At 42.1% G+C, this 17,281-nt stretch overlaps 1 protein-coding gene across 2 annotated transcripts in view; it reads left to right on the top strand.

Moving 5' to 3' along the window:
- Positions 1-17,281, top strand: part of LOC146855791 (protocadherin-15-like) — a 261,208-nt gene that overhangs the window by 116,107 nt on the left and 127,820 nt on the right. For both annotated transcript variants that reach the window (XM_085653702.1, XM_085653701.1), the window contains exons 2-3: positions 7,727-7,866; positions 8,973-9,181. In XM_085653702.1, the coding sequence (XP_085509828.1) occupies positions 7,806-7,866; positions 8,973-9,181 (270 nt within the window). In that variant the 5' untranslated portion in view covers positions 7,727-7,805. The remainder of the gene's footprint in view (positions 1-7,726; positions 7,867-8,972; positions 9,182-17,281) is intronic.

Here is a 17,281-nt window from a genome sequence, read left to right as displayed (position 1 = left end):
GCGTATCCTCTTTACCATATCTCTGATTGGCTGGCCTCTGTACTTCCATTGTTCACTTTTAGGGAACTACTAATTTGTCTCTGCATAAGCACTTCATGAGAATGCATGTGTTTTCCAACTCTCTCCCTTGTGAGCTTCTCCATCTTGTCAAATGCCCTCCCCCCTCCACTCAGTGTTGCTGTGTGGTCAATGGTCAGGCCATGTAAATTTCCCAGTAAGCCCACAATAAGCCTTTTGCAGCCAGACATCTTATGTTGTCTGGCAGGCTTGACCTAAGATGTCCCCACAAGAGCTGCATCCATTCAGATGGAAGGCAGACAAATCCGGGCACTGACATACAGCATGTCTGGTTCTGGATCAAAATTCAGTACGGAAATGTTTCCATGAAATGAACTTTCGGGTGTGAAACAAAGAACTAAAATGTGTGTACTTAACACTTCAGAATAGGTGGCACTAAACATACAGGGCACTGTGCAATGAATGTTTAAGTCCAGACAGATTTCATGTGGAATAGGCGCGTCGGTGCAGACGTGTGATTTGTGGCACCTTTGCTTCAATACAAGAGCCTCTATCACCTTGCAAAATGTATGACAGATAAGGCAGGTAACGCGTGGAACAGAGTAACTCTAGAGGTATCAGAACATGGAACACATGCATCAGGAGGGACTGATGTACCAGTACTGATAAATGAAATGAGATGCATGTATGCCAGTACAGACAAATTACCTTTTGAACGGTTGTGTCAGTACCCTAAACCGGGAGCTCCCCTGCGTACAATAATCGCACAAGACGTTAGTGAGACACAGGCATGCAATTCTTCTGAACAAAAGGCCTGCTACAAGTTGAGGGGTGAGAATCCTGTTCTTCCTGGACTTCACACAGCTAGTGCAGCAGCAACAAAACGTGTAGAGCTATAAAGAGAAAACTGCGAGAGAGAGAGAGACCTTTAATATAGGATACTGTACTTGACAAAGCTAAAAGCGATAACAGGCTCAAGTACTTGATTGTCTGCAACTCTAGAGGAAGCCCCAGGTTGGTTAGAGGGTTGGCACAAAGTAGAAAGAAGGAGTAAGAATCCGGAGAACTGCCAAACCCTGCGAAGGAGAGACGCCAACATGAAATGGAGAATGGCACAGCAAAGCAACAGGGTCAGACAATAAACAAGACACAAGGCAGAGGTTTGGAGTTGAGGGAGGTAGAGGGGCGTTGAATATGGGGGGAAGGGACTACAGATGTAACTACAAGGGTATACAAGGTGAGGAGGAACCCCGAACATGGCGTGCTGTGGAATCTAACGAAGGAGCTTTAGTATCGCTGTCACCAGCTGCCATCGAAAGCAGCATATGATTGAAAGGAAGAAAGGGGGTGGCGACTATCTTTATCGTTCACAATGTATAAGAAATCACTCAGAAGGAAAGCCACTGGGGCAATAAAAATGATAAAGAAGAGGCTGCTGTGGAGAGAGCAGATGAGATGAAGGAAAAGGCCAGGGAGGTTTACTTTACAATCATGCACCCTCTTTCAGGTTTGACAGGTTGATGTAGGACACATCTGAGTATTAGATATGGTCTCCCAGTTGGGAGTCAGACACCACAAGCATTATGGGGGATGTGATGTAAGGCCCAACATATGAGGATGTGGGGGTGGAGAGTGGAAAAGTGGGAGAGGGTCTAAAGAATGTTTTTAAAGGTAGGAGGCAAACACTAGTTTACACTAAGGTACACATTGGAGCTGTCAAGAAAGATACCAAATATTGTGCCACATGTATCAAACAATTTTGCATTCGCAAACGGTGCAAATCGGTAAGTTCTGACATTTGTGAATGCAAAATAGCCTTTCAAGATGTATAAAAGGCTTTGTAGTCGCTATTTTAGGTAACCGCAAGAGTAGCGATTACCTAAAATTGTGACTACAAATAGGGAATTGCAATTTGCGATTTCTTTAGCACACGTACCAAGCATTTTCTAAATGCAAACTGTGCGTTTAGGAAAGCGCTATTACCATTGACTTCAAGTCAATAGTAACCATGCGCAAATTTTGAAAAATGCACAAAAGTCCCTAGGGCGTGTGTGCTCTTTGCATGTGCACATTTTTTGGGGGGTACTTCAAGAAGGTCTTAGGCCCCGGGGCACGCTTGGATTTGCTTTACTAATTTGCAATTACCAATTTGGTAATTGGAAGTTAGCTAACGCAAACCATTTGCACCTATGGGCCTTTACAAACAGAGTACTAATACCTAATCAAGATGATGGATAACAAATTAGCTAAGCAGCAGGATCTAGATATACTACTGTGGAAAGTAGCATCTAAATATGATCTAGATATACTTCTGTGGCAGAATCTAGATATACTACTGTGGAAAGTGAATGGATTGGGAAGTAAAATTAAACAAAGGGTCATATTTCAAGTCTTGTGGAGACACAACTGTACGTGGTGATGCTACGAGAGACATACCTTGTTGGAACAGGTGCAAATTATAGGCAGAAAAAAATATACAGTGATGGCACATGTATGACTCACCCCGGATTTGAGGGGGATGGAAATTCTGATAAAGATTCAAACCTGGATAGACCCCGTAGGAAGCAATGCTCTGTGATTTGGGGACGAAACTGGATAGCCTTTAGGTACAAATACCACCGCCCCTACAGACGAGCGCTCCTGAGAAGCTTGTCAGATCCTTGATAGGGAGCCCATCCGATGTACTCGCTGTCAGAGAAGATATTAATTTAGTCATGAATTAGGGGTGGCATACAACCAAAGAGAACACAAGTCCGGACGAGGGAATTACCAGGATGGGAAGATTGGTGTCAGCAATGGGATTCATAGACCTGTGGAGAGCACTGAATAGCAAAGTTAGGAAGTTATCATTCTACTCGGGGCCCATAAAACGCATTCAAGACTAGACATGTTTGCACCAACTCCGCAATCCGATATGCTAATACAACATTCCTCGCAAGGGGGGGTGTCAGATCATTCACCTTTAAGAATCCCTATGTTGCCCAAGAGGTAAGTGCACATGATTGGAAACTAAAGCCACAGAAAAAGACTTTATGATGCAGAGAACAAAACTGGGAAATTATTAGTATGGTTGATTGCATGTGAAGAGGGCCATAGATGGATCTGAGCATGAAGGATACGGAGGGTGAAAAGGGGACGGATAGCATAACATTCCCTGAAATATTTACCCTTTATTAAAATAATTCCCTGCTACCTAAGGAAAATAAAGTACTGGTAAAGGTACTCAGAAACTGGCTGATAGTAATTCTGATCAGTCAGGTTTTATGCCGATAAAAACAACAAGACACAAACTCAGAGGATTGCGCTGTATAATAGAGAAGTGGTGGTAGTACTGTCTCAAGAGGCAGAATGCACTTTTGACTCATATAATGTTCTTAGTTAAAATGGTCTAGAGAACGGGGATCGGGGATTTTTTTTTTTAGCGTGGGTGAAACTGCTTTATAAAATAGGACAATGTCAAGGGCATTCCCGCTGGAGAGGGGCAGAAGACAGGTATGCCCTCTATCCCCAACTCTGTTTGTGCTGCTGATGGGACCCCTGACTTGACGGAAAAGGGGAGAACCCTAATAAGTGGACTTAGATGGACAGGAGATTGAGAGGACCACATATGCAGATGACCTGCTCCTATATTTGGCAGATCCATAAATGTTAATACACAGACATTTGCACATTCATTCAATTCAATTCAATTCAGAGGATTTCTTAAGCTCATAGCTACCCGGACGGGATTCCCAGCGCTGAGGGCCAGTTGACTCGGATACACAGAGCTTAAAAAAGCTAAGCTGAGTAGATTGTTGTGCTGTCTAAGGGTTAGCCGTAAAGTATTCCAGAGTTTGAGGGCAGGATAGGCAAGAAAGCAGCCCTGCCATCTGGCTCTTTTTACTCTGTGAATATAAAGGAGATTGCATGATCTTAGCTCTCTGTTAGCTCTCCATTGGCACGATATGGGCTAATCAGGGGATGAAGGATACATGGACCTACTCTGTGCCTCGCACAGTGTGCTATGCAGAGAGCTTTAAAATGAATCCTCTTGCTTATCTGCAGCCAGTAACACATAGCAAGAGCTAGGGAGTACGACTGAAATTTGGGGATGCCCACTAGTATTCGGGTCTCTGAAACTCAGTTTGAGTAGGGTGGAGTATATTTTTAGACTCCATAAATACTGAGAGATGGCTATTTATAACCTTTGACAGAATGTTACCGTCTCCCGGGAGGAGGGAGATAGGCCTATAATTTTTGACCAGCTCAAGGTCCAAAGTATGTGGTCACTATTCAGGGTTTAAAATGAACTGGAGAAAATCTATCATGTACCAGTTGACAGAGGGATCCACTATAAGGGTATCATAGTGCCCACGACAGATTGCAAGTACAATGTTTACATCTTTATGACTTCATGCCACTAAAGATAGAGATATATTCATAGACTTAAACCTAAAGTGTGTCCTCAGCAAATAGAACACTGGAGAAAACTACCTCTGGCACTGTCAGGCTACCTATGCCTTTTTGGGTCCCTGAGAATCCATTTCAGCAAATAGAGGCCATAGCGGGTACCCTACAGTGGGATAGTGGGGCTGCCAAAATCCACCAGGGGACATTAAAGAGAGGGATATATAAAGGTAGAATAGCTCCCCTTGATTTGAGAAAAACATTATTTTGCCTCCCAGTTAATGATAATCAATTAATGTATTTGGGGCATTTAATTCACAAGGACACTTGGCTCTTCTATACGATATAAAAAAAAACCTCAGCAACCACCAGAACCCACGCACGCAGTTCTCAAATAATGGTTCTCGTCTAGGGGCAAAGATAGAGTGCATGGGAAGCATAACCTTGGAGACGCCACTATGGGAAAGGGATATACTTAAGGAATTAAGAGACCTGAGGGTGAATTAAAAATGTAACACTATAGGTATCATAAAGCTAGGAGACGTGGAAACAGGGCATAATAAAAACTTTTGAAGAGCTCTAGACTGAATATGAGCTATCAAATACACAAAAGTATAAACATATACAACTTAAGCAAGCACTAGTCCTTTATCGAAAAGGAATGGAAAATATAGAAGCCAATTCCCCTACAGAATATACCGTATTAATTTATAAGATGAAAAAGGCAATATCCTAGATAAATAGAACACTTATTAACAAAAATACTACAACAGTGGGAAAATTACAAGAACAGGGGAAGAAAGTCTGAGGGGATATAGACAACACAGACTGGGATGAGATATGCGGACACCCTAGAATGGTGGCAAAAAGACCAGGATTATGATCGGTACTACTGAAGATACTACATAGAGTAAACAATATGAGAACACAAATGAAGATATTTGTTTGGGCTAGTGATGAAAAAATGTTAGAGAACCTGTGTTCAACTAGTTATCTTTTATCATATTATTTGCCAATGCCCAAAAGTAACTACATTTTGGAACTACTTTTTGAAACCGCATTGGAAGTTGTGTGTGAGCATAAATGGATGTCCAGTGGAAAACGTATGTGGCCTACAATGGGAATAACATTGTTGTTGGTTCAGGCGGTACTTGTGCTGTAGATCAGTCATTAAGTGTTTAGACTCTGGAATAGGTGCCCCCCCTGACCACATACTGTCTAAATATTTTGTGGGAACAATCAACCTGCCAATATATTGTAGCCTAAATATCAAGCACCAAGTTATCAACATTATAAATATATATAGGTAATTATACGTTTACTATACTTAATTCAACGTATATGTACTTTGGCAACACGTCTTCAAGGTACGAATTAGCACACACGTGCCCTTTGCATTTAGCATGTCAGTATAAATAAGTGGCTTGTGGAATAGGTGTGGTGGTGCAGGCACTAGGACTCCAAAATATGGTATCATCGCAGATAGATGGCCAGTGGATTTGTTTTAGAAAGAGCAGGCAACCTGCTAAATCCCCATTAAGAAAGAACATATGAGGGCAGGTGTGTCATTGTAGAGAACGATTGAATATGAGGGTCGCCAATGAGGTAGGTGTGTCAATACAGAATGGCAACTGTGGTGTGTCAGTACAGCAGATGACCTATTATTTGTCAGTTCAAGCAGGTTACCTGTTTAACATGCGTGTTAGTATCAAATTGGTGGCATTCGCTATAGGTGTGTCAGCGTAGGCAAGTAAGTTGTAAACAAGTGAGCCACCGAAGATATTCAACATTTTCAAATAGATGTGGAATGCAAGCTGTGTAACAACACAACAGAGGGAAGTAATCTGTTGAATGGTTGGGTCAAAACATACATTCAACATTGTGGAACAGGTATCTCAGTAGAGACGTGGAAACTGTACAATTTCAGACTATTTACCTATGGAATATGTGTATTGAAAGAGCCAGATGATCTTTGAAATATAGGTCTCAATACAGATAGGTGGCCTCTATAATAGGTCACTAGTTACAGGCTAGTGACCTGTGGTGTAGGTCTGTGAGTATAGATGTGTATATGTATGTATATATGTACATAATATTTCTATAGGACAAACTTAGCCAAAGGCAGGGTTACACTGTACAGGGTCAAAGAGAAGCATAAGGTCAATGAGTGGTAGGAGAAGTAGTAGAGTTGTGGACAATTAAGGCATTGAGATGTTGTGTTCTGTAAAGTAGCACCTCTTCAATTCTTTCCTAAATTTGAGCAGTGTTGCTGCAGTCCTGATGATGTTCCAGATCTTTTCTGCATAGATGGAAAAGGCCTGCTGCCTGTTTTTCTCACTTCCTACTCTCCAGTCTGATGGAGTCCTGACTGTGGGTATGCAGAGAACCACCAAAGATGGTGCACTTGTCTTAAAGATAAGTAGGGGTTCTGGTTGTGGTGTCTTTGTAAATGAAGCAGCTGGATTGGAAGATGGTACTGGCCAGCAAGGGGGTGCAATGGAGCTCCATCAGGATGGCAGTGATGTACTTGTATTTCTTCAGGCTACGGGTGAGACATGCTGTTGCATTTAGTAGGTGCTAGTGCGGAGTCTGGGAGGCCGTGGATCAGGGCATTACCACTGTCCAGATGTCAGAGTACAAGGGCTTGAACAGCAGCTAGGAAGTCACTTTCTACAAGAAACTGTTTAACATTCTTTAAAAGTGAGAGCTAGTATTTGATTTTATAGCAATGTCTTCCTTAAGGGTGAGGTTGATGTCCAGGGCAAATCAGTCCTTTGGCATTCAATGAAAGTTGATTCACAGCTGTCAAGATTCATGTATTTAAGACAGATTTGCATTGTGTTTTGTCTGTTCTTGGCAAATAACAGAAATTCTGTCTAGTTGGGTTGAGCTTCATGTAGGCATTGGACATCTAGGTCTGCATGATGTGTAGAAAGTGATTGAAGCAGTTTAAACTTTCAAGCAGAGTTGAATGTCGTCAGCATATTGGTGAATCTGATGCTGTTATCTGTGATTATAGCATGAAGTGGCTTCATAGAGGTGAGAAGATGGCAGGAAATAGTACAAGAAACAGAATGTACCTTACCATGAAGTAGATGGCTGGATAGAGAGATGTGACCTGTGGTGCAGGTGTATCAGTACACACAGGTGAATAATGCAGTAGGCGGCAGGGTGCTAGCGAATGACCTTCCAGACAGGTGTGTCATTACAGACAGCTGACCAACGTAATAGGTCAGCTGTCTGTATGTAATGTGTGGTTTCTCTGTTATCTGCCTCCACCAACATTTCCTTCACATCTCTGGTCTTCCGTTTCCTTCTCCAGGTTCTTCTTCCTGTGCTAAACCCCTGCAGACCACCCCGACCCGGTCTGCATAGAAGAACCCCTCACAGGGTCTCAAGAGATGATTCGACCATCAGTGGTGTTCCTGCTGGCGCTCAGCTTGTCCTTTCAGCTCACTGCAGGTAACGGCGCAAGCTCTGACAGAGGATGCGGGAAATTAATTATTGGGTGGCTGGTCCAGTTAATGTCCTTTGTAATCACAGCACAATCCTCTCTAATTAGCTGCATTGCAACATTACAATGCCCCTCGTCTTTCAGCTGTAATTTGGAGGCGATAGCAGACAAATCCAGAGCTGGCAGACCGCTAGCAACCTGTCTGCAAATAGAGCTCTTCCTCTTTTTGCTCTCTTTTCACAGTTCATTGTAAGGTGTACTTGGGCTAGGTAACTCTATATGAAAATACTAAGTCCATGCATGCACTGTGGAATTAATGTGCAGGATAGGTTATCAGAATAGAGCCTTTCTATGATAGGTATCCCAAACTTTTCCCCAGATGATCAGAAACTCCCTGATTGGCTCCTAATCCCATTAACCGTGCTTATATTGAGTCAAAGTGATGTAGCACTTGGACAGATGCATTCTGATTTAAATTCTATGGATAGGATTTAGCCAAATCCTGTCTAATTTTGAAGACAATGGTTCTCTGAAGTTGCATATGCTGTGGGGGCGGGGGGGGGGGAGTGGGGAAGCCCTCTATATTATAGGCTTACTTACTTTGTGCGCCAACCCAATTTAGATATGGCACATAGTGCTTGTGAGGGTGCTCACCTGATCCAACAGAAAATGCAATATTCTAACCACACATGTAGATTTGTGCTGAGAAACAGAGGTGTGGGTTGGAAAGTGTTAAATGAAAGGGGCCTCCGTCCTGTTGGGTTTAATGGTAGACAGACCCTAACAAAGGTATATCCTAGCATGGGATTTAGCTCTATTAACTATCGCTTTAATACATGATAAGTCACGTTTCTTCCTGTTTGAAAGAATTGCAATTAATTTGTCAGGTCAACGACCTTCATAAACTTGATACGAAAGTGGCTAAATGCAGGACCACAGGAATCAAATAAACCTAATGTTCTATGCCGGAGGTGGGGGACACCAAAGATGATCCACGTATGAACAGTTTGTCTGGGCCGGTGTGTTCTCCGCCAAGGGCAGGGTTGAAGCAACATTTGCACACACTCTTCTGGGTCTGCAGCCATCTCTTTTAACCACACTGCTTTATTTTCAGCGGACCAGTGCTCTGGGGGTAGCAACATCTTCACTGAGATCCAGGAGAACAGCCCGAATGGGAGTTTCATTGCCAACCTGACAGCCTTTGGAGACCCAGTGACCACCAGTGTCCGTCTATGTTTGACCGGCACCCAGGCTGACTGGTTCTACCTAGAAGGCAAGACTGTGCGGCTCAACACGTCAACAGGGAAGCCACTGGACAGAGAGGTGAGAGAGGGAGGCTCAGTGAGGGTAGTGGGCATTGGACAGTTGACTATGGCCCACTCTGTGATTCCAAAGAGGGCATGAGGAACATGTTTTATTGCTCCATATACTATTGTAGAAAGATTTCTGAGAAAAAGGAGAAGGGCTGGACCTGGACATGTTAAGTTCATCTTATAACTGGGCCATTTATACTTTGGGCAGATTTAGAAAATGTGATTTTCCCCTATTGTTAGCTGAAACGTTTGTCTGCTTTATGTGTAAAAAGTCTAAGGCTCTTTACTTTTGATTCTCAATGCACACTTCAGCTAACTTCTACCTAGGGAGATACTTTAATTTGCCTAAGAGGGATAGGGACCAATGGATTTTATCTTTAAGAAAGATTCTGAACAATTAGGAATAAACACTTCCTAGCCAAGTCCTCCTTTATGAGTGCACAACATCTAATTTGGAACTAAGACAAGACAGTATTCCTGGTGATCCCACATTTTCACTATTCAGTGTGCATGGTTCAAAGAGTGGCCTTTGCTAGAGTGATATCCATTTCTGCTTTTGCAGATGTGGGTTGTTCTACAGAACATTAGGCTGTCTCATCTGTCTTCTGAGTGACAGCACCGGCCAATCAGAAACTGTACCAGCTCTCCTGCCATAACAGTACATTAGCAATATAAACAACAATACTATGTGAATGTTTCTATGTATCTACACAGCAACGTGTGTTAAGGGATCCAGTAATACACTGCATATCCACAGATCTCTAAAACACTTGCATTAACACAATGAGCTTCCTTATGTCTTTACTGCTGCTCTTTTCAGCTCTCTGGGATCTGCAATGATTGATCCAAGTGGAGGAATCACATGCATTAATCCATATTATGGTGACCAGACAGAGCACGTTAAGTCGGCCTTAAATGAGCACTTTAGTTAGGTATTTGTTTGTTGTTATGTTATGTGTTGTGTACGAAAAGCACACTCATACCCTGTGGTCTCAACACACTGAATTTGTAAGGTGATATACTACACCAAGGTAAAATTAAAGTAAGAAAAGATAGGCCTAGAGTTTCTTCCTGAAGAGAAAATAGGATGGAATTGACTTTAGGTCAGATGGAAGAGCGTTTCACAGCCTAGTAGCAAAAACTGAAAAGGATTGACCACCAAATGAGGATGTATTGAATTGAGGAATTAGAAGGAGTGTGGAAGATGAAGAACATAAAAGCTGAAAATAATTCGACTTTTAGAAAGGTGATTTGTGAAACAAACAAATGACCTTAAATATTATTTTGTTAGTAACTGGAAGCCAACAAAGCTTAAGCAAAATATTCTTAGGTGAGGCAGATAGAGGGGGTAAAGTTATAGACTCTGCGGGTTGATTTGACTGGTATGAAGTCTATTGATTTGTTGTTTAGAGAGGCCTAAATATAGCTAATTGTACTAACCAAGCTTGGAGCAACTACAGTTTTCCTACTATTTTCAGAAAGAAGATCTCAGTGTACATTTTGAGATTGAAATCAAGTTTGAGTCCAGTGTAGAGTAAAAGGGAACAGGTAGGAAGGCCATATGGCTGCATTACTTTCCTCCCAAGGCTGAGATTTATCATTCTCTGGAATGAGATACCTAGATCCAGTACTTGTTCACAAAGCTTGATGTTGCCATCTTGATGAGGTACTTCAGGAACAAGGCCAGACATCTGGATATGATATAGCAATGTGAATTTGAATAGAGTGAGCCCCCTGTCATTAGACATAATCTAGAAAAGGGGTGGGTTTAATGCAGCCTCATGGCAAAGAAGCCAACTTCAAGAGATCCCATCTGCATAATCCTTGCAGCAGTAGCATGTGATTTGTATTTTAAGATGTAAGTAGCTCTTCTCTGGTTTCTGAAAAAGAGATCTTTGGTTTAATGGAATTCTGCCCAGGGAAAAATAATTTTTAATTGAAAGCTCCCTTATATGCTTACAGTAATACTGTTGCTCATGTCAGATGGTTTAGTTTAGTGTAGGGTTCGGCAAAGTATTCCACTCCGCCGGCGGAGTTTGCAGAGTTTTGCCAGTTCTGAAAAATTCTCGACGCGGAGCAGAGATTTTTTCTCTGGTGCGGCTCACCAGCGTTCCGTTGGCAAACGCGAGTGGGAGAAATCGCACGCTAGACCACCTGCCGGCGAGATTTCTGAACGGTGGTCGCGGCAGTTCGCTACCAGTCGCATTGAGGAAGCTGCCACTCAAGTAGATAATCTATCCGAGAGGCAGAAAGAAGCAGCGGCCTCTGGCACTCTGTGTAATGCCATTTGTGCTGGTTTTACAGTACGGGAGAAACTCCTGGTGCTAAAAATCAGCGCAAACAGCATGACATACCTGATTCTTTCGCTCGCGGAACCAGTGTAGCACGGCAGAGTTTTTTCGCCACTTCGTGGAGCTCTGCAAAGCAAAACTCTGCGAACTTCGCCCAGGCCTGGTTTAGTGCCCATTACCTATTTTCGGTATCCTCTGTAGTAGCCTGGGAGAGAAAGGCTCCCAGAATTCACATCATCTCTGGAATGAATGCTGTTCTGCACTGTTCACTTCAGCACTCAATCATTTCAGGGTCCTCATTGGTGGAGGAAAGCTGGAATAAAGAGAGACAAGACTTCTCTGGCAAGGCAAAAGTAGGTTTAAATACAACAGCCAGAAGACCAGTCACCTCAATAGAACTGAAAAGCTGATTTTAATTTTCTGCTTGCTGTCTGTTGCTTATATAGTTAAAGAAGTGATGGACTAAACATAATTGTCTAAAAAGGTCAATAAAAGGTCAAAGAATACATGAGTTAAAAATATACTTTACATCAACCTCCCATCACCTGTTTCCTTTAACCTTGTAACCTTTTCTCTACATTCTCTTTATCATAGTTCTAACTCAGCTTTAATGAAACATTAACCTTCTATCCCAGAGTGTTTTCATTTTTATTACTCTGTTCCCAAGACTCCTTATCTGACTCTGTATGCTTTAGACTAAAGTCACCTTTGATCAATATTTTCTGAACTACATCTCAATTAACAACGAGAATGGACTCTGCTTGTGTGCTGTGATTATAATCTCTTGTAAAGGCTTGTAAACATGTTTTTCTATTTAACTGAAAACATGCCGAACTCATGTTTCTGCTTTCTGGTGAACTTTAACCTACATTGCATCTTTATAAAACCAAGGCATATATTGCTCTTTAACCATGTATCACCCTGCATTGATCTCTACTAATGCCTGCGATAGGGCGATTTCCTCATATTTCATTTTCTCCTTTACATTCCCCCTTCTAGTTGATATTTCAACTACTTCCTCTAATCCTGGACCTGCACTTGGTATCAAATGTTATGTATTTCCCTAAGCATCTACAACTTGTGTAAGCGGTCAGACCATAAATATCCTTCCCACCTTTGTACTCATGATTGTACAGCAAGCTATAACTAAGTGGAAAACACAACATATCAAAAGTAATAACACAATTAGCTTTAAACATTCCCGACATACAGGATGGTAACCAATCAAACTAACTCTCAAGCTATTCATCTGGGACACCTCCTTTAACCAACATTTTCTTTTATAAATTGTGCAACATTTGTATGACCTCCAATAATGTTCCATTGTCCGCATCATTTGCAGGGACATAAGTACAACAAGCAGTCCCTATCTTGGTACATAATGCTCCTTCCATGGCCCATGCACTTAATAAGATTAAGTACATAACTGTGCTGCATGATCATCATTCTCTTGGCATGCAGCTCTACTTTTATGGCATTAGATCCATCTTTTGTGGCATTGATCGCCTTCATTAGATCTCATCTATTTATTTATAACCATCAAGCAGCTGCTTTTGCCTGAATAAATGGTAGGACACTTCCAAAAAACAGCTGGGCATCATTGAACAACCTGTGCTCTTGGGGACCATCTTTCCAGGTAGCAGTGCCATAATATTATACAGCTCTTCTCCATCAGTGATAGTGCAACAAGGTCGTTGGATAGCTCATGGTGTGGTCATGTAACTTGGAAATATTTATTTCCAAGTTACAGTCCAGAATGACCAAGACTGGTGTGTGCAAAGTAACCAAAGAACAGAGGCCATTCCAGTTAGCTAGCAACTGGGTTTTTAGCAGATCTCCGCACTGCCAATAATAGTCCATGAGGCTGGCGGTGCCCCCCTGCATGTCGGCGTTATCTATTGTGGTATTGCAATTGACATATTTCCACCCAAGTGTATCATGCAATATTATTGTCATATATCTGCACACACTTTCCGATTGAATACTGACCAATGTCAGTGCCATTCCATAGGGACATGGCCCTACAGTAAACCTCAATATCGAAATGCCATTGGTCATGGGCATAAACTGATCCAGTAACTTTGAGTCCAGGCCTACGGACACAATCTGGGGCCAAAGGGTTTCCTAATAATTATTGCCCCGTTGGGCAGATGTGCTACTCCTAAAAAGCCTAAGTCTAGAACCATTTCTATCCATTCCATAGACTTGTGATAACCTATTTTCCGCATTCATGCTATTTTGTCCTTAATATACTGCCTATTTGTAAGGATATGTAATATGTCTACTAGGTAGTCGTGCTTCGTGGCAATAACTCTAAAATGTGCTACCCTAACATGTGTTGGCTGCATTTTAATCCTACAGAGGTAAAAGTGTAAGACACATAAAGCTGTTCCTGGCGGTAATTCTTTAGTTGAGTGTAATCTATCTGATCCAGTGGTGTAGGGTATCAATAAGCAAACAAAGCATGTTACATTGGTGCTTCCTAATCCTATTTCTGACATGTGTTGACACCACATGTTATCTAGCTTGACTATTATAAGACACATTGGTATGTGTGGACATTTCTCTTCGCAGGTGTGTGACATAGTGATTAGATCTTAAGCATGCATCACTATAGAAATACAACAGCAGCATGAAAAGACATAGAAGGAAAAATAAAACAAAAATACGTAACTTTCTACTTGTAGAATCAAACAAATTATGCCAAAGCAGAGGTGGTGGTGCAATCATCTTCCTACCTCTTTTCCCTTTTACGTCGCTGGCAGTGGTTGGCATGAAGTGAAAGAAATGTCGGTCAAACCTGGGATCCTTGCATTTCCGGACAACGTTTTTTATGTAGACTTGATCTCCTGTTTGTACAGCTAGGAGGTCGCATTTTTCCTTTCCTCTGGTTGCATGTTTGGAAATGACCTTTGCAGCCTTCATTTATTCAGAAAGATAAACATGCGTTTCATCATTCAGAATTTCAGTTGTACTTTCTGCTTGCACCTTACATCTAGTGTCATGTATTTGCGTATTCATGAGTCTTCCTGTCCCTATCTGATAGGGAGTTAGGTGTTGGTCAGAACTAGGTATGTTCCTAAGAGAAAATAGTGCTAGTGGTAAACAATACAACCACTTTTTGTACAACATGGCAAATAATTTTACTGATCTTTTTCATCAAGCCGTTAAGGTGTTCTACAATTCCATTACTCTGGGGTGGTAAACATTGCTGTGAGATGTAAAAAAGTATAATTAAAAAAGTGTCTGCCATTATCCCAGTGGGGAATCACCTCACAATTCAGGAAAGTAACAAGTGACTTGGCATCACAGTGGACACAGGGTCCTGCTTCAACCCACTGGTAAAAAAGACAAACCACAACTATGAGGTAGCGATAGTTATTACATCGATCAATCATATCATTAAAATCAATCTGAAGAGCCTTAAAGAGACGTTGTGGTCATGGTATGGTGGAATTTATTACCTTCAGTGTGGGGGGTTTGGGGAGAATTGTTGGCAAACGGTACAATTATGAATAGTAAGCATCTCATGCAGGTTAGGAACGAAACAATTTTGTTGTATCTGCATAGACAGGTGATCTCTTGAGATGTGAGCAGATAAGTGCAATTGATCAAGGGCTATCATGGGTAAAGCCTGAGGCATCACTGATTTACCTGTGGATATTTGTCTATAGACCAAATCTTCCTCTGATTGGGAGCACCCTCTAGCCTCCCATAATTGTTTCTCATGCAGTGGAGTAGCTTCCTGTAGTTCTCAAAGATGTAAACGTGCTGTCTCATCATAATGAAGTGTACTAATATCTGTGGTAGTGTTGGACTCGGGCTCATGCGGTGAGGCGGCCTGGGCCACTAAGACTGGAAAATATTGTGAACCTGATGGTAGGGGGGGTGCTCCTAGCTGCATCTTTAGCTGTCCAATCTGTAGATGCATTCCTCCACCACAAAAAGTCCTGTGCATTTGGGTGTGCCGTACACTTCATAATGGCCACTGCTTGTGGTAGGGCAAGTGCCTCTATTAAGGCCTCTAGGAGATTCCTATGCATGAGTGGGCTCTCGTCTGATTTGAGGAAGCCCCTTCTGCTCCAACTCATAATACGTGAATGAACTGTAGTATTTACATAAGCCGAATCCAAATAGATTGTGATAACTTTTCCTCTTCCGCTAGCAGGGCTATCAATTCTTCTGCGTGAGCAGAATAATGTGCTGGCAGTGTTAGCTGCTCAACTATGTGAAGTGTGTCTGAGGAATCATGCTGCTGTGCTCTGCCACCACGGCACCTGTATGTCTTACTCCTGTGTCCTGGTTGATAGTGTAGGATCCATCAACAAAATATAAAATACTGTTGGGAATGCGATCCTCTGTTGCTTGTCTAGATTCATTAGGGACATACGTCGCACTGTTGTGTGCATCATCCTCAGAATCCAATACACAGTGAGCAAAATATTTTTGTGGGGTTCACTTTTTGTCATTTGACAACTTTCAAGGATGGGAGTGACAGTATTACCTCGTACACTGATACTCTCTGTGTGGTTAGGTTAGTCTTAGCCTTTTGAATGATTGCAAACACTGCATGTTCCGCATAGAGTGTTTGGAGTGACCATATGACAATGGGGGAGCTTTTCTGCACCGCAAGGGCTGCACTGGTGAGGGCTTTTTCACACGGGTAATGTCCCTGCATTACTGAGACCAACAGACCACTGAAGTATGTAATGGGTTTGTGTCCCAAAGGATATTTTTGTGTGAGGGCAGGCGTCATCACTTGACCATTGCAGCGGCAGGAGAGGTAAAACTCTTTGGTGTAGTCAGGGGTCTCCATAACTGGGGTGTTTGTTATCTCAATTTTTAATCTTTGGAAATGTTCCCTCATTTCTGGTGTCTGTGTTATTTTTATCATATCTGTATTTTGCTTGTTCCATAGAGGTCAGCAGGGATGCTATTAAAGTGCTGTAGTCAAAGACCCCCTTCCTCACATATATGTAGAGGCCAAGGAACTTCTGCATTTCCTTAACAGTCCCTGGTTCGGTCATTTGGCGTATAGATGCTGCTCTCTCAGTGGTCACTCGTCACTCGTCGAGCTGACAGTAATTGCCCTAGATAGTTGACCTCCTTCTGATAATGCTGAACTTTGTCTTTCCCAACTTTATATCCTCTCTCTCCAAGAGTGACCAGAAGAGATATAGTATATTTTCTATACTGTTGTTGTGTGACACTGCTGACTAATATATCGTCTACGTATTGCAACAAAGTAATGTCACACAGAAAGTTTGACAAGTGATTTTTCACCACTCTGTTTAAAATACTTGGGGATTCACAATACCCTTGTGGCATACGAGAATGCAAATACAGAGTCCCATGATCGGAAAATGCTGTCAAATAATGACTTCTGGATGAAAGAGATGCTAAAGAAAGCGTTCTTATGAGATATGACAGAGAAAAACTTAGCATCCTGAGGGCTGTTTGTCAAAATAATAGAAGGGTCAGGAACAATTGGGAATTCTGGTACTACTTCATCGTTCAGGGGGCGCAGGTCTTGAAACAATTTGCCAAGTATTATCCTTAGACTTCTTAATAGCATTAATGGGGAGTTACAAGCAGATACTCCAGGATAAATTATTCCTTGCTCTAGTAATGTCTGTATGGTGGAGACAATGCCCTCATCTGCTTCTTTGGATATGGGATACTGCCTCACCTTAGGCAAGATACCACCCTCTTTTAATGCTATTCTGAATGGGGTGTCGTTGAGGATAAGACCTACATCATGGGGACCCTTGGTCCACAGAGTATCTGGTGCTTGGTAAAGATCTGCATCTCTGACAAAT

This window comes from Triturus cristatus, chromosome 4_1 (assembly GCF_964204655.1).
Source record: "Triturus cristatus chromosome 4_1, aTriCri1.1, whole genome shotgun sequence".
In the NCBI taxonomy this organism is placed as follows: domain Eukaryota; kingdom Metazoa; phylum Chordata; class Amphibia; order Caudata; family Salamandridae; genus Triturus; species Triturus cristatus.
Note: the sequence above shows the minus strand (reverse complement) of the source record. Positions and strands in the feature narration are given on the sequence as shown.